This window comes from Anabrus simplex, chromosome 2, assembly GCF_040414725.1.
Source record: "Anabrus simplex isolate iqAnaSimp1 chromosome 2, ASM4041472v1, whole genome shotgun sequence".
Taxonomy (NCBI): Eukaryota; Metazoa; Arthropoda; class Insecta; order Orthoptera; family Tettigoniidae; genus Anabrus; species Anabrus simplex.
The window spans coordinates 772,986,017-773,013,272 of NC_090266.1; the positions used below are offsets into that span (position 1 = coordinate 772,986,017).

The 27,256-nt window shown below is 40.9% G+C and overlaps 1 protein-coding gene across 1 annotated transcript in view; it reads left to right on the top strand.

Moving 5' to 3' along the window:
• Nucleotides 1–236: 236 nt before the first annotated feature.
• LOC136864448 (cytochrome P450 4g15) overlaps nt 237–27,256 on the top strand; it is a 93,691-nt gene continuing 66,671 nt past the window's right edge. The window contains exon 1 of the mRNA XM_068226284.1: nt 237–308. Within this exon, the coding sequence (XP_068082385.1) occupies nt 265–308 (44 nt within the window). The 5' untranslated portion in view covers nt 237–264. The remainder of the gene's footprint in view (nt 309–27,256) is intronic.

Below are 27,256 nucleotides of genomic sequence, written 5' to 3' on the forward strand. Positions count from 1 at the left end.
GTTTACAAAAGCAATCGGGAGAAGTTGGTTGTTCTTGAACACATGAAAGTAAGGCTGTATGGAAGGACTGCCTTATTCTCCAGTGAAAGTGCGCATACTGACGGAAAATACTCCTTACTGCGATATCACAGTCTATCCTCAGAATGCAAGCAATGCTATCCCGTGGCCATTGACTGTGACAGCTCAGCTTAAAAATTGCACTGATCTTCATCTACAACACCGCCTTCGGCCACTGCTGTGTTTGTGCAACCACTTCGCCTTGGCATGGCCTATGACAAGCTTTGGAGCAACCTTGTACTCTCACTGCGGTAAGTAATAACATTGTATATCGATATCTTCAGTTATCCTTTGGCGTACGTGTTGTGAGAGGACGTTGGGGGTTCAACCACAGGCAACGAATTTTTTGAACAGCTCATCTGAATTAGGACTTACCTTCGATTATTCCATATTCAAGTAACAAGAGATTTCGCGGTGTAAGAGTTTCATTAGGTTCAGAATCTTCCCAAAATACTTTGAAACGAGTTTAATGCGGCCGGCCCGGTGGTGTAGGGGTAGCGTGCCTGCCTCTTACTCGGAGGCCCCGGGTTCGATTCCCGGCCAGGTTAGGGATTTTTACCTGGACCTGAGGGCTGGTTCGAGGTCCACTCTGCCTACGTGATTAGAATTGAGGAGCTATCTGACGATGAGATGGCGGCCCCAGTCTAGAAGGCCAAGAATAACGGCCGAGAGGATTCGTCGTGCTGACCACACGACACCTCGTAATCTGCAGGCCTTCAGGCTGAGCAGCGGTCGCTCAGCAGGCCAACACCATTCAAGTGTGGGGGGGGGGGGTTTAATGCGGCATAATGCCTTCAAGCATTTATAAAATGAACAGGAATACCACGATCTAGTTAAGGAATAGAATAGATTTATTTATCACCTACAGTGTGTCCCAATTACAGATGATGTGATAGAAAATTAAATAATATATACGAATATACGTATATAGATAAACATACAGGTATACATCCTCACATGTTTTCTTCAGACTACTCACATAATAATTTACAAAATTATCACGTTCCAGCCTTGAGGAGAGCTTTCCAAATTGCAGTGGAAGGGTGAAGAAAAATGTCGAATGATATTTTTATGCTTTGATAAACTCTAACGAACGAAACAATCAGTACGATTCTGTAAAAATTTTCCAGTTCCTCAGTTAATATTTACCGAAAACGTTTTGTATTCCATCAACAATGACCAATGACCAATGGCCAAAATGCTCCCTCAGTAACGACCAATCTGGAGCATTTGCTCTGATTGGCGCTGTTGGTTGTTGTTATCATTATTGGATGTATTTATTGATCATGGCGAAGTTATGGCTCCTGGCTCCCTCTTATACTTAACGACATAACAATAATAACAAACAATAAACAGTTAATTACTTAAACATACACATAAATAAGATGAGTACAACTGATAATATAAGGAAGCTAAAATAAAGTTATAATTTTAGGCAATGTGTGATGCTGTAAAATTAATGGGTAAACAAGTTACCACCGAGCTCGATAGCTGCAGTCGCTCAAGTGCGGCCAGTATCCAGTATTCGGGAGATAGTAGGTTCGAACCCCACTGTCGGCAGACCTGAAGATGGTTTTCCGTGGTTTCCCATTTTCACACCAGGCAAATGCTGGGGCTGTATCTTAATTAAGGCCACGGCCGCTTCCTTCCAACTTCTAGCGCTTTCCTGTCCCATCGTCGCCACAAGACCTATCTGTGTCGGTACGACGTAAAGCAACTAGCAAAAAAAGATCTAAATTAGTCGTTGTCTTTCTGTTCTCATGGCAACGGGTTCGATCCCAGCGGAGGACATTTGAATGCGACAACTACATATCATTGGTTTCCGGCACGTTCAAGAGCTCCTGCAGGACAGTATTCCAACATCCTAGCATTTCTTAAAATCTGCAGCAAATGAAGGACGTCAAACAAATGATAATAAATTACCATTTGTTCACTTCAAATATCGATATGTATATTAGGAAGATGTTTTAAAGAATTGTGTGGGGCTTGGCATTGTATGGATGTGAAATGTGGACAATAACTAGCGCAGAAAGAATGATAATTGAAAGTTTTTAAATGTGGTGTTGCAGAAGAATGCTGAAGGTGAGATGGGTAGATAGGAACACAAATGAAGAGATACAGAGTCGAGTTGGCGAGAAGAGAAATATTTGGCGAAATTTGACCAGAAGAAGAGAGATATTGGTAGGACACACCTTGAGACAGTCAGGACTTGTTTAGTTAGTTTTATAGGGAACTGTAGGGGGTGAGAACGGTAGACCAAAAGATGAATATGACAAATTGGTTAGAGTGGATGCAATGTGTAGTAAATCCGTAGCAATGAAAAGGTTAGCACAGGATAGGATGGTGTAGAGGACTGCATCAAACCAGTGTATGAAGAAAAGACATACACAACCACAGCATATTATTATTATTATTATTATTATTATTATTATTATTATTATTATTATTATTATTATTATTATTATTATTATTATGAATCTCCTTCTCTCAGAGTCATACAATAATGTTAAGGGATGTCTAGGAAGAGAATCGAGACGTTAGAAAACCATACGAATATAAATGCATTTTCTTTGAAAAGCCACCTCCCCTACTCTAGGCAGGTTTGTTTATTTCTATGTAGTTATCCAATCGGAGAACACTGTTTTCGTCAGTCAGACTGGGCTGCTCACTTGACTAAGAGAATGGGGGTAGTCACAACCCCCACATTCATAGCCTAACAAGCAAAGAAGCGGGCGAGTTGGCCGTGCGCGTAGAGGCGCGCGGCTGTGAGCTTGCATCCGGGAGATAGGGGGTTCGAATCCCACTGTCGGCAGCCCTGAAGATGGTTTTCCGTGGTTTCCCATTTTCACACCAGGCAAATGCTGGGGCTGTACCTTAATTAAGGCCACGGCCGCTTCCTTCCAACTCCTAGGCCATTCCTATCCCATCGTCGCCATAAGACCTATCTGTGTCGGTGCGACGTAAAGCCCCTAGCAAAAAAACAAAACAAAAAAAAACAAGCAAAGATACATAAGTTTTACTATTACGACAAGGAACCAAAATATGAGTATTTTGACGCAGATCATGGTGATCCCTAATATGAGGGTAGTTTTTCTCGGATTCTTTCACATCCGCTTAAATAAAATGCTGATATAGAACCATACATCAAGCTCCAGAACATCTATCCCCATCTAGGCCCAAATAGTCACAATTGCCGATTCTTGTGCGCAGAACAACACCAAATAAAACCCCTGGCAAGAAAGACCTCTTACAACTTTGTCTACCAACCAATGGCTGCCTTGCATGTAGTATAATTGGATGTTGTATAATCAGCGCGAAGAATACCACCTCTGATATGGCAGATCAGAGTCGCATCTTTTCGGATCAGATGGCTCCTCTGTTGTAAACTTAGACTGCCAAAGGAACTAAGTGCTAAAACCAAATATTCCAGATATAGTAATTTTATTTTGTTTTATTGATTATAGTAACTTTTATCCTAAGGCATTAATGTAACTGTCTCATCAACTCGTATGATCAGCAATAATAGCAAGTTAAAATATCATAAAAGTAGCACTTCTAGGATAATATATTTCTTGTAGATAGCTTGACATTCAGTTAATTTATCAAAGTAGTTCATTCACAATGGCACGCTAATATGGGCAAAGAAGTAGTATAAGCTCAGTTTTGACAGAAATGGCTTTGTTAGCCCCTTTGTATGTCTTCACTTCTCACAAGAGTAATTGAACACCCTCAAACCTGTTTTAAATTTGTGACAGAGTCGGGATTGAACTAGGGACCTTTGGGACAGCAGCTTACTATACTCACCATTATAATAATTTCGTGTGGCTATTTTTAGCCTGGTACAGCCCTTGTAAGTCAGACCCTCCGACGAGGGTGGGCGACATCTGCCGTGTGTAGGAAACCGCGTGTTATTGTAGTGGACGATAGTTTTGTGTATGGTGTGGGAGTTGCAGGAATGTTGGGGACAGTACAAACACCCAGTTCAAGAGCCAAGGGAATTAATCATTTTAAGGTTAAAAATCTCCGATCCGACCGTGAATCGAACCCGGGATCCTCTGAACGGAAGAGCTGACCATTCAGCCAAAGAGCCGGACATACCATTAGACCAGACAGATTATCTACCCTCTCGTAGTTTAGAACATCATGATAACACAAGTTACAGGACGTAGCCTGGTACTCATAAGTAATGTACGCTGAGTGAACCGCAGGGCTATGTCCTTTGCAGAAGTGGAAATTTCGCTTCTAAATTTTCCAACTTCACCTTGGTTAGGCAGCCCCTTGACACTTGCTAAGGCAACCATGAAATCTTCTAGCTTTCTTTTTCGCTCTTTAGAAATGTCATCCATTCCTGACGCACCATCTACTTGGTTAACTCTGCAATACAGTACAATTAACACAAAACAAACAATACCCTTCAGTGCTGACGTCCATTACATAGTGACGATAAGAATATAAAAATACCCATTACATAAATATACAAGGTATACATTTTTTTTTGCTAGTGGCTTTACGTCGCACCGACACAGATAGGTCTTATGACGACAATGGGATAGGAAAGGCCTAGGAGTTGGAAGGAAGGGGCCGTGGCCTTAATTAAGGTACAGTCCGAGCATTTGCCTGGTGTGAAAATGAGAAACCACGGAAAACCATCTTCAGGGCTGCCGACAGTGGGATTCGAACCCACTATCTCCCGGATGTAGGCTCACAGCCGCGCGCCTCTAACCGCACGGCTAATTCGCCTGGTATAACATCATTTTGAAGTCAGTTATATTTTGCAAGAAGGAAGTCGAAGGCATCAGTTTTCAAGCCGATTCCCTCATACACAGGCAAACTCTGGGAGGATTCAAGAATTTTCTCATGCGTATCGCCTCTTCAGTGATGCCTAGGCCATCTATGACAGCTGGTGGCGGAGCTGTTGAGGATCCAGCCCGATACATACATACATACACGTTCGAATTTGAAGACCAGAACGTACGGTATCGAGAATGATGGCTGTCCCGTGTGTGTGGAAATATTGGCGGGAAGGTATCATGAATGACTCACTAAAAGGCGAGTTATATTCGTAAAATGAACATAGTTGAACATATGAATCAAGTATGGTAGCAGAGTATAATAATAATAATAATAATAATAATAATAATAATAATAATAATAATAATAATAATAATAATAATAATAATAATGTTAACCACCCCTTCAGTTCCTATCGATTGTGAGACGTCGGAGTGTGTGAGGGTTCTTCAACATGCCATTTAATCTCATATGAGCCTCCGAGTCTTTACCAATTCTAGACGGGATTCAGTCCGGAACGTTGAGAACAGAAGACGAGCGCCTTAACCAACCACTCTACGCAGTAAGTCTAAGGCTAGTACAAATAAAAGAGTGCTCAATATCCTACAGACACAGATACACTGACTGACAGAGCAAATGTAACACCAAGAAGGAGTGGTTCGAAAGGGATGAAAGTTGGGGAAAAAGCAGAGACGGCACGGACGAATAATTGATGTTTATTTCAAACCGATATGCAGGTTACACAATGCGCACGGCATCGACTCAGTAGGATGTAAGACCACCGCGAGCGGCGATGCACGCAGAAACACGTCGAGGTACAGAGTCAATAAGAGTGCGGATGGTGTCCTGAGGGATGGTTCTCCATTCTCTGTCAACCATTTGCCACAGTTGGTCGTCCGTACGAGGCTGGGGCAGAGTTTGCAAACGGCGTCCAATGAGATCCCACACGTGTTCGATTGGTGAGAGATCCGGAGAGTACGCTGGCCACGGAAGCATCTGTACACCTCGTAGAGCCTGTTGGGAGATGCGAGCAGTGTGTGGGCGGGCATTATCCTGCTGAAACAGAGCATTGGGCAGCCCCTGAAGGTACGGGAGTGCCACCGGCCGCACCACATGCTGCACGTAGCGGTGGGCATTTAACGTGCCTTGAATACGCACTAGAGGTGACGTGGAATCATACGCAATAGCGCCCCAAACCATGATGCCGCGTTGTCTAGCGGTAGGGCGCTCCACAGTTACTGCCGGATTTGACCTTTCTCCACGCCGACGCCACACTCGTCTGCGGTGACTATCACTGACAGAACAGAAGCGTGACTCATCGGAGAACATGACGTTCCGCCCTTCCCTCATCCAAGTCGCTCTAGCCCGGCACCATGCCAGGCGTGCACGTCTATGCTGTGGAGTCAATGGTAGTCTTCTGAGCGGACGCCGGGAGTGCAGGCCTCCTTCAACCAATCGACGGGAAATTGTTCTGGTCGATATTGGAACAGCCAGGGTGTCTTGCACATGCTGAAGAATGGCGGTTGACGTGGCGTGCGGGGCTGCCACCGCTTGGCGGCGGATGCGCCGATCCTCGCGTGCTGACGTCACTCGGGCTGCGCCTGGACACCTCGCACGTGCCACATGTCCCTGCGCCAACCATCTTCGCCACAGGCGCTGCACCGTGGACACATCCCTATGGGTATCGGCTGCGATTTGACGAAGCGACCAACCTGCCCTTCTCAGCCCGATCACCATACCCCTCGTAAAGTCGTCTGTCTGCTGGAAATGCCTCCGTTGACGGCGGCCTGGCATTCTTAGCTATACACGTGTCCTGTGGCACACGACAACACGTTCTACAATGACTGTCGGCTGAGAAATCACGGTACGAAGTTGGCCATTCGCCAACGCCGTGTCCCATTTATCGTTCGCTACGTGCGCAGCACAGCGGCGCATTTCACATCATGAGCATACCTCAGTGACGTCAGTCTACCCTGCAATTGGCATAAAGTTCTGACCACTCCTTCTTGGTGTTGCATTTGCTCTGTCAGTCAGTGTATTTAGCTTGTCATTAGTACTGGAAAGGATTCTTCACGTTTCTTGCCTCACAATGAACAGTTACGCATGTATTACAATTAAAGAGAAGTAGGCCTACTGCGTGGTTATACTATAAAAAGTAATTTAGCATTTGACTACACACTAACAGAGTAACGGACACTACATAGAGTTATACAGGGACATTGACTGAATGAGGCTACCAGACTGACGAATGCGTGCGACAAGCGAATGAATCATACCTGAGAGTAAATGACCATGACAAAAATATGCCCGTGCTACCCTTCCTCACTTGTGGTCCACAAAGTGGGGGCGCGTCTAAGATCGGAAGCTCATACGATGATACAAACATAATTTCATTTTTCAACAATATTATTGCTATCCTCATTCTCAGTACAGTAAGCCACGCAAGAAGCTCTCCCACTCTTATTCAGAACTAATGTACTTTCACGGAAACACACTACCTTACTTAGAATTTCACAAGTGCTGACCAGAAATGCTGGTAATTAGACCCTGGTAGAACGTGCTCGTATTATTATTATTGTTCCAGTCTTGAAAGTCAAGAATAACGGCAGAGAGGATTCGTCGTGCTGACCACATGACACCTGGTAATCTGCAGGCCTTCGGGATGAGCAGCGGTCGCTTGGTAGGCCAAGGCCCTTCAGGGCTCTAGTGCCATGGGGTTAGTTTCATTGGTTACGTTAATTATTATTATTATTATTAGATAGATATTGCACTAATTAATTCCAAGGAGCCAACCCCGAAGGGCCATGGCCCACCAAGCAACCTCTGCTCAGTCCGAAGGCAAACCTATAAATAACTAATACAAATTCAGTCACAGCAGGAAGAAATATTGCAATATATTGTCAATTTATATAAACAAAGGGATTATTCATCATTGCAAAATTTAAACATAACTCGTCAACAACATCACAGGGAAATTAAAATTATTTATCTCCTATCCCTTGCCTCAGGCTTGGGCGACAGAAGTGTTAAATTGTTTACTATTATTAAATTCACTCGCCCCATGCTTGGAAACTAAGAATGTAACTAAAGATTATATTGCTAAATTCACTAGCCCCTCACTTGGGAGCCAAAAATACTAATAAAATTATTTTCTAAAATAAAATAAAATAAAATAAAATAAAATAAAATGGCTTAGCAAAATGTACATAATTTGGGTGCCGGGGTTCACTAAATGGATCCCTGAATTTTGATAGAGCACAATCATGTTCTCTCCTCTCCCGGGACGTATACATGTGCTGCGTTTTGGTGCAACCGTCGCGGGCCTTAACCTAACTCTCTGAAAACGATTAAACAGGTAGGAACTGCACCTAGGTTATCCCATAACTTCTCAAGTGATGATAAAATTAACTATGTTCTGACTTGCATTAGTACACGAACACCTCCTCCATACACAAAAATGCGCAATATACATTCAAAATGTTAACAACTGCTGGAAGACTCCCTACGTACATTAAATAATCTAAAAACAAAAGCAGTGGGAACCGTGCAAGTGGCCGTGCGGTTAGGGTCACGCAGCTGTGAGCTTGCATTCGGGAGACAGTGTGTTCGAACCCCACTGTCGGCAGCCCTGAAGATGGTTTTCTGTGGTTTCCCATTTTCACACCAGGCAAATGCTGGGGCTGTACCTTAATGAAGGCCACGACCGCTACCTTCCCAATCTCCCACCCTTCCGTCGCCTAAAACCTTCGATGTGTTAGTGCGACGTTAAACAAATAGCAAAAAAAAAAAAACAGTGGGAAACGACAGCGAGTACTGCACTACCATTTGTAATGAGCCCGATGACCAAATAACTACAATACTTCTTCTTCTTCTTTCCCTACGCTTTTCCCACACCTCTGGGGTCGCGGGTGCGAACTGTGTCGCACATGTGGATATGGCCCTGTTTTACGGCCGGATGCCCTTCCTGACGCCAACCCTACTTGGAGGGATGTAATCACTATTGCGTGTTTCTGTAATGGTTGGTAGTGTAGTATGTTGTCTGAATATGAAGGGGAGAGTGTTGGGCCAAACACAAACACGCACTCCCCGAGCCAGAAGAATTAATCCCGGCCGGGAATCAAACCGAGGATCCTCTGGACCGAAGGTTTCAACGCTGACCATTCAGCCGTTGAGTCGGACAACAATAAATACAATACATATATTTTGCCTTCCACAGTGTCTGTATGTCAACGTCAGTTGCAGAATCTCACTATCGACACATTGTATTCTGAGAAGACTTCAAATACAAATATACTGCACCTCTTTATATTATACTGTACTTTCACTGGAGCAAATACACGCTGTTGATCTCTACCTCGAAACCGAGCCATAGATTATTAAGCACTTTTGCCCTTGACACATAGTTATGGTTACCCGTAGATAGCAGATCTTCTACCTTAGGTAAGCCTACTGTAAAAAATCTGTAAAAAAGGAAAGCACATAATCTCTGACAATAAGATATTAGACGAAATATCGAAACATACAATTAGCAAGAATTAGTGGTTGGAACATCACACCATAATGAGTATAAGTCCCTTTACTAGACTGGAACACAAAAGTAAGAATAGGGTGAGGACAAAACCACATAGGCAGAAATAAGGAATGCCTAGAAGTAAAATCTGACAAATTGTTGATAGCACATGGAAGGATGTGGGCTGGAAGTTTCCAGGTTATGTTAGTGAAGAGTACGTATCATGCACAAGTCATGCCCATTTTCCTGGAAAGTTCGTTTGTTAGGGGGATCAGCAATCTTGGCACTGCGGGATTCCGTGCGCGGGTTCAGTAGCGTCCGGGCTGTGGGACTACAGGATAAGTCCCATTGTCAAACTGCCAGACCTCCCTGGTGCCAAGGCCTTCGTACACAGAGAAGGGAGTACTATCAGCCACGCCTGCAAGAACGTTGCGGCTATCATCTTTATTGTCTTCTTCTTTTTCTTCTCAGACGGTTGAGGCGCTGGCCTTCTGACCCACACATGGCAGGTTCGATCCTGGCTTAGTCAGGTGGTATTTGAAGGTGCTCAAATACGTCAGCTTCGTGTCGGTAGATTTACTGACACGTAAAAGAACTCCTTTGGGACTAAATTCCGGCACGTCGGCGTCTCCTAAAACCGTAAAATTACATTAGTGTCCAAAAGTTAAGCATAATCACTAAACGAGGCCACACCGCCTGATAGGAATGTCAGACGGATTGCTGAACAAACGGAAGCTGAATCACACACCGTATGTCGCACAACTTGTCCCAAAAAAAAACAGTGTCAGAACGGTTCTGATAGTTAAGGTACACCTTTGACAACAACTAACAAAACTTGGCAATGTCTTCCACAACAAAATATGCTGCCATTAGGGTGTATGGTTACCCCTAACGGCCACACATGCTTCGCAGCGACGCGGCATGCTCTCTGTAGATGGTCCAAGAGCTCTTGTGGCAGTCGATCCCATCCCTCCGAAAGGGCAATGCGAAGGTCTTGGAGGGTCCTTGGTGGAGGCTGACGGGATGCAGTTAGCCTCCGCAATGCATCCCAGGCATGTTCTATAGGATTCAGATCCGCAGACCTCGCTGGCTAGACCATGCAATGAATGTCTTCCCCAGCCAGAAATTCATCCACCAGAGCAGCACGGTGTGGTCGGGCATTATCGTCCATTAAGAGGAAGTCTGGACCAACCGCACCTCTGAAGAGTCAAACGTGTGGTCTCAGTAACTCATCCCTGTATTTCCGAGCGTTAACAGTATTCCTCGGACCACCCATGAAGATGTGCAGGTCCGTACGGCCGTTCAACATGATGCCGCCCCACACCATGACGCCACCATCACCATACTGGTCCCGTTCCACGATGTTCCTGTGGTTGCATCGGCTACCCGGTTCTCTCCAGATTAATGTGCGATGGGGATCGTTCTGCAAACCGAAGCGGGATTCATCTGTGAAGAGCACATGCCTCCATTCTTTCATGGTCCAGTTTCGATGTTGACGGCTCCACAGTAACGGGGTCCGTCTCTGTGCTGGAGTGAGCGGGACGCACACCGCTGGACGTCAAGCAAACAGCCCTGCTGTTCTGAGCCACCGGTACACAGTTTGCCGGGAAACGGCAACCCATGAGACGGCTGCAAGTTCTGCCGACAATTGTCTTGCAGGTGCACTCCGATTTCATCGGGAGGTTAAGGCCAGATATCGGTTCTGCTGTGGGGTAGTTACCCTTGGTCGACCTGGTACTGGCCTAAGACTAACATTACATGTGTCTCGAAATCGTCTCCAAAGCCTGGAAATGACACTTTGTGGCACATTCAAGGATATGGCAACATCGGTCTGTGTCTGACCTGCTTCCAGGCGGCCGAGTATTCTACCCTGCAAAACGGGGTCCAAATGGCGTCGTTTTGCCATTACGTCGTCACGTTCACTACAAGGCTGCACTCCGCACACTATAACAGGGCAAACACGACTGAGGGACTATGGGGCGCAGGCACTGGCTGTGTTTACCTTGAGTTTACGCCGCTAGTCAAAGTAGGGAACACTCCTTTCCTATACAGAGCGAAGATGTAATGTTGGTAGGTGCATATGGCGTGCGATTTGTGGTCTATTTCCTGTTTCCCTCTTACTCGTAACTTATGCTTAACTTTTCGAAACTAGTGTAGTTAGTGGAACGTAAAGCAAATAACATTCAAATGTCTTCTTTGCTTGGATGTTCCGACGATGCAGTGGTGGTCACCCATGTCACTTCTGTTCTAATATATTGTACCAGGAAGGCATAGGCCCTGGCACATACGAGTTATAAATCTTTATTCATGAGCGAACGGCTAAGTTACGACGTACAAACAGCTGTGTGAGAGAAGGTTTTCGTTCTCACTGCACTGCGTAAGGGAGACCGCATGAGTGGAGCAAGGTCAAGTGACGTCAGCACTGCCTGTAGCTTGCCTTCCCCTAGAATTCTCTCGAAACCATTTTTAAACTTCTCAACGACTGGATCAATAAATACACTAAATTGTAGCCCATATTTTAAAAGTACAACCCTGAAAATTTGAGAGTAATCCGTCCAGTGGTTTCCAAGATATAACCAGTTAAAATTTGGGAAGTATTATCACCCCTTCGTCACCCGACTCAGATTGCTGCTCGCAGCCGGATATAAATAGGTCAACGAACCGAGCGTATAGCCAGTGTCCAGTGTGTTCTACGATTCTGACAGAACGACGGTATGCTCCGACGCGCTCCGCGAAGACGTAGAAGTTACACTCGAACACTTTGAAATTGTGCAAAGATGTCGCAAGTAAAGTTTCTACCGCGTCGTGACGAATGAAATGTTATAAAATTTTCTCCGACTAAATCGTCATTGTATAATATTTAGGAGTGTACTAGCCGAGTGACGTTACAATAGAAATTGTGAATTGAAGTGTAATTGTGGATTCAAGTATTTCATTTACCATTGACGGTATTGTGGACTTTGTCATTTTCACGTAATTCTGAACTTTGTCATTGACTGTGACAGTATTCTAAGACAATGCTTGTGATAAACTAAACTTCAAATTTATGACCATTTTAATGATTCTGAGACACATTTCCCCTATACTAGTCCAATTGTGAACTGTGTGAAATACTATTCCACTAAACATTCAACAAATAATAAGGCTAAATGTGACTATATTTTTCGTGTATTTTCTAGAACTTTCGATAACTACTACGAGAAACTAACTGAATATTAAGAACTTTGTATGGCAATATTAAGTCGTACGGACTCGTGATATGTAAATACAGTCATAAAATCTTCTTAATCTATGAACCGTATTATTCCAGAGACTGTTGTAGAGGTCTTATTAATGGCAGTTTTATTTCAAGTGTTTTATGGACTGTGATGATTATTCTACGGTCGAACCTAAGACATAATCAGTGACTATTAAGAACTGTGACAGTGTTCAATCCTTATTTTACAAACTGTGTGTGTGAAAAACTGTGCTTTCCGTTTTGAAAACGATTGTAAGTCATTACTTCATTAACCTGACTTACAAATCATACTGTCGCATAGACTGTGATATTCTAAGTCACGTATTCGACACCGTAAAACAAACGTGAGAATACGAACTGTGCATTGAGACTCGTATTAGTGAATAATACTAATTTTAATGATGATTGAGAGCTCTATAGTGCCAATTGAACTTTCCGTGTTCCGACATTATCTCTAAAAGAACATCGGAAATCTTGGCAAAGTGTTGTGAGTTTCTGGTGCGTCGAACGTCATTTCCAGCGTGGGATTAACGTGGTTTCTTCGATCATGGTACCCATCGAGGGACGTCGACGAGGGATATTAACGTGGTATCTTCAATGAACGGACTTGTCACGCTGCTGGTGCTGAGTTCGAGCCTTGGCTGCACGCTGCAGTATGTTCCAGTCACCAAGCCGAAGGACAGCATTTTACCAACCATTATAAGCAGACTGCAGGTGATTTTCTTATATTTTGAGTGAGTAATTCCACTTAGACACTAACTGACTTTTAACAAAGCACTGAGTTATTCATAGTGCTCCATCCAACAATAGAAAAATTTCAGCTTGCTATTCCTAATAATTTAAGAAGACTCCGTGTCTTGCTTTTGAACTGTAAATTCTTCTTTAAAATCCTTTATAACTTGAAGTAACTTCACGTAGATGAACTTTAGGGTTTGCAAGTGCATTATTTTATTTTATAAAATCAACTTAGATGAACTGTAGGAGTATACAGCAAGTGATCAAATATTTTTATTTGAACTATCAACTTATTCATGGAAGCGTGTGCTAATATTATGTTCAAAAATATTAGAAAACTGTAGGTCTGCATCACAAGTGATGGACTTATTGAAATTCAATGTGCAAAGTGTTATTCTGGTATTTAAATCCATTTAAGAGATCTTACATGAACTGTAGGGTGTTTACGATCTCTAAAAGAGTGATATTTATTTTGGACATTTTTGACCAAGTGGATATCTCAGAATACAACAGCACCGATATTTTATTTTTGCATTTTTTGAAAATATTGACTGAAAATTTAATTTTGACGATTCAACTGCAGGGTGATTTACATGAATATTTTTAAAAAATATTGTCAAAAAGATTTTACCATTTCTTATTCGCCCTGCGAAACTATCCATCTCTGTACCTGCTCCCATAAGTAACCGAACACTACCTGAGATCCTTCCTATGCTCTGGCCCCATAATCATTTCCTGGTACAATATAAACACACAGCATGCATGCAGAGATAACAATGATTATAGAATTTAATAGCAATGATTACAATGTACACGTTTATAATGCGGGCCTTTCGATTCCTCTCTCTTGTCTCAATGCACCAATCATATGTGACAGTTGTCCCTCCGTTTCTTGAAGTGTGGTTGCCTCTTTCTCACACATGTCGCCGTAACATGGGATATAACATAGTATATATTGAGCCCATGACTTTTGTGTCATTAGGAACCAGAGTCCTAAAGTCATTACATGAGGTTCCATTATAAATTACAAGTCATGAGCTCTAGCTACATTTCTTTATTTCTGATCAGAGACGGCACGTGAAGGAACAGATGGTGGTTCTCATTCTCACGCTAAAGAAATTACGTCACCCGCACGTGTAGAATCTGCAAGGATATGTCGAACTATTTTTCTATTAAAATATATTTTAAGAAGTGTTGGCGACGAAACTGCCGTAGTTAACGTTAAGAAATTGTAAGTGAAACAATTTGGTCATTAATGATAAAGATTTTAGACCACCAAATATCTATAGAAGGAAATTTGTCAAAAGACGCGCCTGTTCGTTCGAACTCTGTTACATAGACCTAATATAGTACCTATCGTATGAGGTAATTTAAGAATTTAGATGATTGAGAGAAATCCTTAAATGTTTATCATCAACACCGCCACTAAACTAAACAACTATGTGTTACATCGTGATCTGCTATCAGTCTATTTTTATGGGGTAGAAAAAGTGTCTGTAAAACAATTTGGCGGTAAATGCAAATGACATGAGAGTGGGAGTAAATGATATAAAGGAACGGTGCGCCATTTGCAAACCCGCATTGTGTCCAGTGAATTCGAGGCGTCTCCACGCATTTCAGAGAATAACTTTGTAAACCAGCGTTTGGAAGACTAAGTCCCAAATGGGAAGGTAGATTTTGGCCGAAGATGGCTGTAACATCATCTCCAAGTGGTGATAGGTTTAAAAGGTACGAAATCGCAAACATTCTATGAACTACGATTTAAAATGTTGTGTTGTAGGGTTGAAGTGGGCAGTTGCTGAAATTTGCGTAACGTAAATCAGTCGGTCAAGGTATTCTTCCGATAAAGTCAATCGACGGTATTCCAAATGTGGAATCATCACGTAATTTCATGGACAGGCAACAGACGGTCATTCTAATGCCGCGATCCTGCAATTCCTGCAATTGAAGCTGTAGGTATAGTTGTTGTATTATAAAGTGTTGCGTGTACGGGTCGGTAGTTCGACAAACGTGTTCGATCTGCGCAAGGAAGAAACGTGTGAAGGGCATTTATATTTTTATGTCATTATTTTGAGGTGAATGGAAATAAAAACAGGATTGAAAAATATGTTTTTAAAGTCACTATCTGTCGAGATGGCTAAATAAGGAATGAGAGGCTGGTGAGCCTGTAATGATAGGAGACGACGTACGACTACAAGTATGTGAATTACCACATTCATAAAGTGCTTTTATTTGTTTCATGGTGTCACCATTTTTGTGTGTGTATCTGTGACGTATTTTGGTCAACCTTTTATTTCGTGAAAATGTCAGAGGAATATGACAAAAGGTCATTTGTTTTTATGTTTCTTGGATAGTCGGGAAAGTCGCGAAACTAGCGTGTGAAGTGTTGTAGAGTAGTATATTTTATGGTTGAGAAACGAATATTATGTCTAAAGCATGATCCACCCTATCAAATGCTTTAGACAGGTCAATCGCGATACAGTCTATTTGACCTCCAGAATCCAAGATATCTGCTATATCTTGCTGGAATCCTACAAGTTGAGCTTCAGTGGAATAACCTTTCCTAAAACCGAATTGCCTTCTAGCGAACCAGTTATTAATTTCGCAAACATGTCTAATATAATCAGAAAGAATGCCTTCCCAAAACTTACATACAATGCATGTCAAACTTACTGGCCTGTAATTTTCAGCTTTATGTCTATCACCCTTTCCTTTATACACAGGGGCTACTATAGCAACTCTCCATTCATCTGGTATAGCTCCTCCGACCAAACAATAATCAAATAAGTACTTCAGATATGGTACTATATCCCAACCCATTGTCTTTAGTATATCCCCAGAAATCTGATCAATTCCAGCCGTTTTCTAGTTTTCAACTTTTTATCTTATTGTAAATGCCATTGTTATCATATGTAAATTTTATTACTTGTTTGGCCTCAGTCTCCTCCTCTATCTCGACATTTTCCTTGTAACCAACAATCTTTACATACTGCTGACTGAATACTTCTGCCTTTTGAAGATCCTCACATACACACTCCCTTTGTTCATTAATTATTCCTGGAATGTCCTTCTTGGAACCTGTTTCTGCCTTAAAATACCTATACATACCCTTCCATTTTTCACTAAAATTCGTATGACTGCCAATTATGCTTGCCATCATGTTATCCTTAGCTGCCTCCTTGCTAGATTCAATTTTCTAGTAAGTTCCTTCAATTTCTCCTTACTTCCACAGCCATTTCTAACTCTATTTATTTCCAGTCTGCACCTCCTTCTTATTCTCTTTATTTCTCTATTATAATAAGGTGGGTCTTTACCATTCCTTACCACCCTTAATGGTACAAACCTGTTTTCGCATTCCTCAACAATTTCTTTAAACCCATCCCAGAGTCTGTTTACATTTTTATTTACCGTTGTCCACCGATCATAATTACTTTTTAGAAACTGCCTCATGCCTGCTTTATCAGCCATATGGTACTGCCTAACAGTCCTACTTTTAAGAACTTCCTTTCTATCACATTTATTTTAACTACCACAAAAACAGCTTCATGATCACTAATACCATCTATTACTTCAGTTTCCCTATAGAGCTCATCTGGTTTTATCAGCACCACATCCAGGATATTTTTCCCTCTGGTTGGTTCCATCACTTTCTGAATCAGCTGTCCTTCCCATATTAACTTATTTGCCATTTGTTGGTCATGCTTCCTGTCGTTCGCATTTCCTTCCCAATTGACATCTGGCAAATTCAGATCTCCCGCTACAATCACATTTCTTTCCATGTCGTTTCCCACATAGCTGACTATGCTATCAAATAATTCCGAATTCGCGTCAGTGCTACCCTTTCCCGATCTGTACACTCCAAATATATCAAGTTGCCTATTATCTTTAGAAATGAGCCTTACACCTAGAATTTCATGTTTCTCATCTTTAAATTTTCGTAGCTTACAAATTCTTCTTTCACCAGAATGAACACTCCCCCTCCCACCCTTCGTATCCTATCTCTACGATACACACTCCAGTGCCGTGAGAAAATTTCTGCATCCATTATATCATTTCTCAGCCATGATTCAACTCCTATTACAATATCTGGTAAATATATATCTATTAAATTACTTAATTCTATTCCTTTCCTTACAATACTTCTACAGTTCAACACTAACAATTTTATGTCATCCCTACTTGATTTCCAGTTCCCTGTTCCCTTATCACCGCTCTCTAGGCCATCCCGTTTCCCTGAATGTACCTTCCTATTACCCTTCCAAACAAATTTCCTAACTTATACGTACCACTGCGGTTTAAATGAAGGCCATCTGAGCGCAGATCCCTATCTCCTACCCACCCATTAGGATCTAGAAATTTCACTCCCAGTTTCCCACATACCCACTCCATAGTCTCATTTAAATCCCCAATCACCCTCCAGTCAGTATCCCTTCTACACAGTATTCCACTAATAACAATCTCCGCTTTCTTAAACTTCACCCGTGCTGCATTTACCAGATCCCACACATCTCCAACTATGTTGGTACTTATATCAGCTTGCCTTACGTTGTTGGTACCAACGTGAAACACTACCACCTTCTCCTTCCCCTCCTCCCTCTCGTCTACTTTCCTCAACATCTGCGTCAACCTAATTCCTGGATAACACTCCACCCTGGTACCCTTTCCTCCACACACTTTCCCCACGTGTCTAACGATGGAATCCCCCATGACCAGAGCCTCAACCCTACCCAGCTCATTTGATCCCCTCCCCTCCTGGTCAGCCCTATCTTTCCTGATAGCTGCAGAAGCTACTTCTTCCTCCCTTTTCTCCTTCCCATGACCCTGTTCCACCTGTCTTTTCCTATCCTCTACTCTACGTTTTCCTTTCCTACCTTTTCCCTTCCTCCTACTTCCACACATCTCACCAACAGTTCCCTGTCCCTCATCTTCCCTCTGTTGTTCTACCTGGAGTGACTCGTACCGATTTCGCACAGACACCTGTCCTGAATTCTGATCCTGAATAGAGCCCTTAGCCTGCAATCTCCTTCCCCTTAGAACATTTGACCACCTGTCTTCTACAACTCCTCCCTTTCCTTCCCCTCCCTCTTGTACACCTACTGTAACCTGTACATTGTTTGAGGGAGTCCTATCTTTCTTCCTGTCTTCTGTGAGAATCCTAATTTTCTCCCTCAAACTTTCCAACTCGTCCCTCATACCCCTCAATGCCTCGCTACACCCACAGTAAGTACACTCGCGCTCCTTAGCCATTCTTTACGGGGAAAAAATGAAATTAAAAATAAAATAACTTATTTGCAAAAAATAAATGAACGGAGGGATATGTTGTCTGGGATAGTACACAACAATAAAGTAATTAATATACGACTACACTACAATATTACTTAGTCGTGCTCTATTTTTTTAATCCTACAACCCCTGACAGGATAAAAACTGCTGTCAATTACTGAATATAGAAAGTAATAGCCTACACAAGAACTACACAATTCCAAACTGCAATTAAGCCTATTCTAAATACAACAACAGTAGACCTATTTTAGTAAGAGTTTCTACGGATACCTCTACTACACCAGTACTACACAAATATTTTACAATAATAAAATAATCACACTAAATTCGTATAGGATATTACTCGTATACTACTGTACAGTACACTACAGTAATTTTAAACTACTATCAGACGTATCCTAATTACGATACCGGTACCGAACCGTATGTCACTAAACTAAGCACAACAGAAATGAAATTTGCAAGAACTACTGTGCTCAAAGATTACCAACGAAGCTAAATGCTTAGACAAATTATTATTATTAGTATTACGGTCTAATAGATACACACCAAAAATAACACACGTTGTCGTGTAGAGAATTTGTGATAGCGAGTGTTTCAAGTCTTGGAAAATGGGAAGAAAGGAATGAAGGATTGTGGATCAGGTTGTTGAAATCCTGTAGTGTTGATGCGGGGATGTTCAGTGTAGGAAAGCCGAGGAGTTATTTTTTGTAATTTATTGAGATAGAAATAGGGTCAGTCCATAGTTAGGATTCCACGTGAAACAGTAGGACCGTGATGGCTAAGAATATTTGAGTGACGTCTTAAATTAAATCACTTCGCATAATCTATGTGGGTCAATAATTGTATTTCAGGTGAATTGCCAGCGAGAGGAGATTTTTCCCCTTTTCACGCAAGTTAGATAACATGCGTGTTTTGTCTCGAGATATCAGGGAAGAGCTCTTGTCCCGTTACTCCAGCCAGCTGTTAGGTAGTCGAGCCAGTTCGCTGCTAGAAAGAAACTGAGATTTGTCATTTAAAGTAAAATGTTTGGAATTAGATTTCATTATTTAGAAGAGATTCGTTTAAGTAGAAACTTGAATTCATTTTTGACTCGACGGAAATGAGACGATGGTACGATTTATTGAAATAACCATTTTCAGGGATGTCAAAATCGGTAGTGGTGTTGTCTGATACGAGTATTATTTGAGGGTTGTACAAAGTTTTATTTCAATGTCACGAAGCGATGTGACGTGGATTGTTTATTTTGAGTAGTGTGTAAATTTGTGCAGATTGTAGGATTTAATGTTAGGATTATCCAAGCTAGTCTCGTAATAATTGTTAGTGTTATAATGTAAGCTTGTTGAGTGACGTTATGAAATAAATAAATAGTACTGGTAATTACGACAATGTGTCCCATTTTCAGCGGCGAGGAAAAAATATGAGCATAAAACAATATTTAATTAAATCATTAGGGATTACAAAGAAACCATTCGTCCGGAGTACATAAAATTTGTTGGTAATTAGGATTATGAGATTACTTGATTTATTAATTTATTTAATTCAGCGAAATCATATTTTAGGAATTAGCTTAAATCCAAGTGATTAACATGAAAATATATTCTGGAAATCTTAGTTTTATTTGCTGGGAAATCTCAACTTATTAACGTAACGATTAAGGGGACATGTCCGATGGCAAAGGGACTTTACTGCCAGAAGTGTTGTGAACGTTTGTTGTTGTTGTTGTTGTTGTGTTGTTGTTCATTTTTTATTTTGATTTGTTGAGCATCAGATGTGCTGGGGTTTTATTAATGTGGAAACCTTGTTCATCAACTACTGTAACTTAATTGTGTACAGCCTCAGCTTAGAAATTTGGGTGGTCATGGGGTCATCAAACTCAGTGACTTAGATTAGGGCCATCCACCATTATAACATCATTTTCCTTGCGGTCATCATCCACAATTACTTTAACGTAAATTACAAAGTTAGATGTCGGTCCATGATATAGTCGCAGGTCACATCCATTCAATTAAGGGTCCATGCCGTACAACCACGGTGTGGCACATACTGATTGAACTGCCTTAATTATACCAAGAGTCCAGAGCTCGTGCTACGGGGGCTGGATCATCACGAATCATTATGATGGTGCATGCAGTCTCACACGGAAGCCGATCTTAGGGATTCTCAGACTTTCTTTATTCCAGTCTTAACTTACGACAGTGGTTTCTAGTAAGGATGCCCCTCAGGCAGTTGAGTTAAGGTCTCCAAAGCCAGTATCTCTCATCATCGTTATTGTTATTTTTTTAATGGACAAGACTTGAGTTCATGGTTTAGGGATGATATGATGTCATGAGTTTCTTCGACCTCATTGTAAACATAAATAAATATGAATTTCTTTTGACTCACTCCTCTCATTTAGTAGATAGTTTAAATTACTGAAACCTGCCTCTTACCTAAGCAAGTGACGAAGAACCCGTAGACAACCCAAGAGAAAGATCTCATGCTGATTTGCTAATAGGTAAGGAAGGTTATCATACGAAGGACTTTAAAGTGTCCAATATATATTTTTTCTTGCTTCTTCGTCATGCGTTATATAAACTTCTTCCCAGCTCCGTAGCCGATATGCCGTAGTCCACTGGGCTAGTGTGTATCAAATCAGGAGCCAGAGAATTACCGCACAAGGTTCCAACATGGCCATCCAGCGACCACACCCTGAACCCGGTGTTTCCATGGCTTGAATTCACGGCTTTTCAGTTCAGTCAGATGACCATACTTCCTAAAATAGCTCACTACGGGTTCGCAGCATGAATTTGCCTCGCTCAAAACTTGGATTCTCCTCGATGACTCATAAAAAGTTTCTTCTTCTTCTTCTTCTTCTTCTTCTTCTTCTTCTTCTTCTTCTTCTTCTTCTTCTTCCACCATCGCTTTTCCCACATCTTGTAGGGTCGCGAGTGCGAACTATGTCACACATATGTGGATTCGGCCTTGTTTTAAGCCCGGATGCTCTTCTTGACGCCTACACTATGTGGAGGGATGTAATTACTATTGCGTGTTCCTGTGGTCGGTGGTAGGCTCACCGAAAGTTTCTCGTGATATATTTCCAACCCTGGAAATAACTGGGTTTTCTAACTACTTGTACAAAATGAACTACTAGGAAGTAATGTAGAGACAATCCAGCTTCTGATATTACTACATTAATACACAAATAATAATAATAATAATAATAATAATAATAATAATAATAATAATAATAATAATAATAATAATAATAATAATAATAATACGTTGCAATAAATGCAACGCGGGGTATTATATGTGTACTGTCACAAGGTCTAGAATCAGAGTATAATCAGTTGGATCTCCTCTATCATCGGCAACTAGAAAATAGGCCACCTTGTTCTGAACTGCGGTTGAACAAGTGCCTGTTAACATACTTCAAAATAATCCAAAAAATAGATCCGCGTCATTTTCTCTTGAGGTGAAAATGTTTCTGCGGAATAATGATATATCATGTTTTAGTGATGTTCGCAATATACAGTATAACGATAAATGTCATCAGAAGTTTGGGGTACGTTCAAAAATGTTGATTATTTAGTGCTTCGTTTCGTTGTGATGCCTCTTTCTTCATGCGAAGCTGAATGGAGCTTTATCTCCCTTCGAAAACTGAAAACGTACTTAAAGAGCATCATAACTGGTGAAACGATTTTTAAGGTGCAGCAACTTTCCAAAAATATAGCTAATTTCATACAGATAGGTCAATATATGTATTTGGAGACATGAAATGAAGCAAAACAAACACAATTTGTTGCACCTTTTGCACCTTTCTTTTGTGAGATTACTACCTGCTGCCACCTTTTCCCTTCTATTTCATGCTACAGCATCGCCCCACTTTTATTTGGGTTTTTAGAAGATTAGACAGAATCGTTTTTCTCTGCTTCAATAGATTTTCTTGGGCGAAAATTTTGATAAAATCAAATGCTTCATAATATGTGCCCTAGACTCAACGGACGCAGAAGCCATCAAGCAGGCCCGACAATTACTCAACAACAAAGACCTAGAGTTGGAACTTCTTGCAGTGCGTAGCTACAAGTGTTTGCCTGATGTTATTTACTGTAGAGTTTGGAAGAAGTTGATGAGTGTGAGCGAATTGCTAAAGACAAATTCGAATTAATTTTGAAGAACAATCCAGATGTAGAAACCTTTGCAACTTTGACTGAACTCTCTTTATGAGTGCTGAAAAGATATGCTTCATTGGTTTCTGTAGTTGTCAAGTGAAGTTTCTCTCACTATATAAGAATCCACTGACCTCAAAGCACCAGCGACTTACTGTCAAAAACATCGGAATGTTGTGTGCAATCCAATATAACAAGTTCATTAATTTTATTAGACCGGGCGAGTTGGCCGTGCGGTTAGGGGCGCGCGCCTGTGAGCTTGCATCCGGGATATAGTGGGTTCGAATCCCACTGTTGAGAGCCCTGAAGATGGTTTTCTGTGGTTTCTCATTTTCGCACCAGGCCTTACCTTAATTAAGGCCACGGCCGCTTCCTTCCAACTCCTAGACCTGTCCTATCCCACCGTCGCCATAAGACCTATCTGTGTCGGTGCGACGTAAAGCCACTAGCAAAAAAGTTATTAGAACCCAGTAAATGGGATAAGGAAAGTTCATGTAACTAGTTTAAACCTTAATAACGTGATTTCATCAACACCTTTTTTGCACCTTTTTATATGTATTTTCAGAACCTTTTTCGCCCTTTTCTGAGCATACTTTTCACCTTAAAATCGTTTCCCTAATCATAACACAGAAGAGAATGAATCATGTTGTTATTATTATGTCACACACCTCAAGATTTACAGGACCTTCTCAACGTAGATGAGTTAGCAGACCGATTTATTGAGCCACTGAGACCACTGCAGGACTGTCTTCGGTCCAACTCGCATAAAAAGTCAGTAAGTGAAGTGGATTAAGTTGATTCAGTGTAATGTATGCGAATACTTTGTTTTATCGCATTAAATAGTTTTCTAATCCTATTAGCGTGTGCAACCCTTGTCCCGTTTCTCTACGGGATCGGGCTAGAAATGCGCCCAAGTCTATTATTGAATTTCAGGAATAGTTGCGAGGTAACTTGACCGCATGCATATGATTAACTTTAATATATCAATAAAAATATTGATGTAACATACTATAAAATTCGCCGGAGATAAGCTTACTAGCATTTAACTAATTTTAATGCCCCTCTGCTCATGTGACGATGACATACGTCAAGGTTACTGGCGTGTGATCATGTGTTTCCTAACACGCACAAGGTTAATGACATTCGATAAACGAGGTGAAGTCATTAAAATAGCATTATCACCAGGTAAATCAGGGGATTGTACCTAAAACACAGTTCACAACGGATTCCTTCTCAAACCACGCCTCGATAAATTTCAAATGCACAACCAGTACAGACGCCACAGTCTGACAGATGGTCAGACAACTTTCACCCACACAAAGTACGGAGCACTGTTCACTGTTGAATTATATACCCAGAACACCTTATATGGAGTAAACAATTCTTATTCTTCTTCTTCCCATCCCTTCTTCTCCTCCTCACAGCCTGAAAGGGTTGCGGATGCGCATTGCGTAGGACACGTGGTCTTGGCCCAATTTTCCTGATGCCAACCCTATGTGGAGGAATATATTCATTATTTGCGTTTTTCCATTGTGGTTGCCCAAAACTAAAACAAACACCCAGTCCCCGTGCTAGAGGAATTAACCAGGTGTAGCTAAAATCTCCTATCCGACAGGAAATCTAACCCAGGAGTCTCTGAACCGAAGGCCATTACGAAGTCTACTCAGCCAAGGAAACTGACAAATGCGTCATTGTGGTAGAGTTGCCTGATTGTTCGCAGAAAATGGAAGAATTTTTGCTGTTACATTTCATACATAGAAATTAGGTGGCACGAAACCTGTACCACATCTATATATATAAAATAGCTTGTCCTGACTGACTGACTGACTGACTGACTGACTGACTCATCATCGCCGAGCCAAAACTACTGGACATAATGAAATGAAATTTTGAGGATACATTCATATTAAGATGTAGGTGCTCGCTAAGAGAGGATTTTTGGATATTCCGCCGCTAAGGGGGTGAAAAGGGGGGGGGTGAAATTTTAAAATGAGTGTATCTATATCTCAAAACTTTAAAAGTTTATAAATGTAAAAATTAGTATTTAGAATCTTCTTTAAAAATAAGGAAACACGTATTTTTTTGTTTTCAGAAAATCCCAATAGGACGGGAGAAAAGGCGTGAAAAAGAGGTTGAATGCCTTTAATCAGGATACCGGTACTTATATCTCAGAAACTGAAGGTATTACAGACCTGAAAATTGGTACTTTTGATCTCTTTTAAAAATAAAGAAACAAGTATTTTATTGTTTTTGGAAAATCCAATTAATGGGAGGGTGAAAAGGGGGGTGAATTTTTAAAATGAATGTGTTTATATCTCAAAACTTTGAAGTTTACAGATGTACAAAATGGTATTTAGAATCTTCATTAAAAATAAAGAAACACGTATTTTTTTGTTTTCGGAAAATCCCAACAGTAAAGGTGGAAAGGGGTGAAAAAGGGGTTGAATGCATTTAATGGGGATACTTATATCTCAGAAACTGAAGATATTACAGACCTAAAAATTGGTGTTTTGCATCTCCTTTAAAAATAAAGAAACGCGCGTTTTTTGTTTTTGGAAAATCCAATTACTGGGGGAGTGAAAAGGGGGTGAATTTTTAAAATGAGTGTATCTATATCACAAAACTTTTAAAGTTTATAGATGTAAAAGTTAGTATTTAGAATCTCCTTTAAAAATAAAGAAACACGTATATTTTTTTTCGGAAAATCCCAATAGGAAGGGAAGAAAAGGGTGAAAATTTGTTGAATGCCTTTAATGAGGCTATTTACATTTCAGAACCTGAAGATATTACAGACCTGAAAATTGGTATTTGGGATCTACTTTAAAAATAATAAAGAAACAGGTATTTTTCGTTTTTGGAAAATCCAAATAATGTTGGGGGTTAAAAAGGGGGTGAATTTTTAAAATAAGTGTATCTACATCTTAAAATTTTAAAAGTTTACAGATGTGAAAATTGGTATTTTGAATCTCCTTTAAAAATAAAGAAACATGTATTTTTTGTTTTCGAAAAATCCCAATAGGAGGGAAATAAAAGGTTGAATAATCGGTTGAATGCCTTTAATAAGGATACATATATCTCAGAAACTGAAGATATTACAGAACTGAAAACATATGGTATCTCCTTTAAAAATAAAGAAACACGTATTTTTGTTTTTGGAAAATCCAATTAATGGCGGTTAAACAGGAGTGACATATAGGGGTGATTTTTTTGAAAAACTATATGTACAGAATATCTGAAACACGTGGAATGTTACAGACGTAAAAAGTGATATTTGGAATCTCCTGTAAATGTAAAGAAACATAGGCGATTTCTTTTTGGAAACTCCTCTTAAGGGGAACTAAAAAGGGGGTGAAATTCTAAATGAGAATTTAGGGAGTATATCTAAAAAAACTTAACATGTTACAGAAGTGAAAAATGTTATTTTTATCTCTATTAAAAATAAGGAAACGTGTATTTTTAGTTTTCGGAAATACCACTTGGGTGGAAGGGGGGGGGGGTAAAAGTGACTGAATATGGTGTTGAATTCTTTTAATTAGGTGACTGTTATATCAAAAATGAAGATATTACAGACGTGAAATTTGATATTTGGAATCTGCTTTAAAAGTAAAGAAACACGAATTCTCGGAAAATCCAACGAATTGGGGGAGGGGGGGGATGAAAGGTTTGAAAAATTAATTGACCTAATTGTATGAGAATACTTACATCTAATAAAAACTAAAGTTGTTAGGGCCTACAGACGTGAAAATTCGGTATTTGGATCTCCTTTAAAAACAAAGGAGAGCCCGTTTTGGGGAGGGGAATCATCTTGGTGGGCGGGAGTGAAAAGGAGTTGAATTCCTTTCAGGAGAACACATAAATGAAAAACTGAAGAAGTTACAGTCGTGATAATTGGTACTTAGAAGATCCTTTAATATTAAAGAAACAAGTATTTTTTGCCGGAAAATTCATTTGGGGAGGGGGTGGGGGAGTGTGAAAGTGAAAAAAGTGAATTATTTTAATCTCAAAACTGAAGGGAATAGAAGTAAACAATGGTGTTTGGAATCTCCTTTAAACATAAAGAAACACGCCTTCTTTTAGTTTTTTTTTGGGGGGGGGGGGGTTGGTTTATACTTAACGGCGGTGGGGTGTAAAAGGAGGTGAGACCAATTGATTTTACTGTTCATAATGTATTTATAAGGAGCCTCCGTTGCTCAGGCGGCCTCTCACAGCTGGGTTCCATGGTTCAAATCCCGGTCTCTCCATGTGACAATCGTGCTGGACAAAACGGAGGCGGGACAGGTTTTTCTCCGGATACTCCGGTTTTCCCTGTCATCATTCATTCCAGCAACACTGTCCAATATAATTTCATTTCATTTGTCATAGATTAATCATTGCCCCAGAGGAGTGCGACAGGTTTTGGCTGCCGGCACAATTCCTATTGTCGCCGCTAGATGGGGGCTTTATTCATTCCATTCCTGACCCTGTCGAATGACTGGAAACAGGCTGTATATT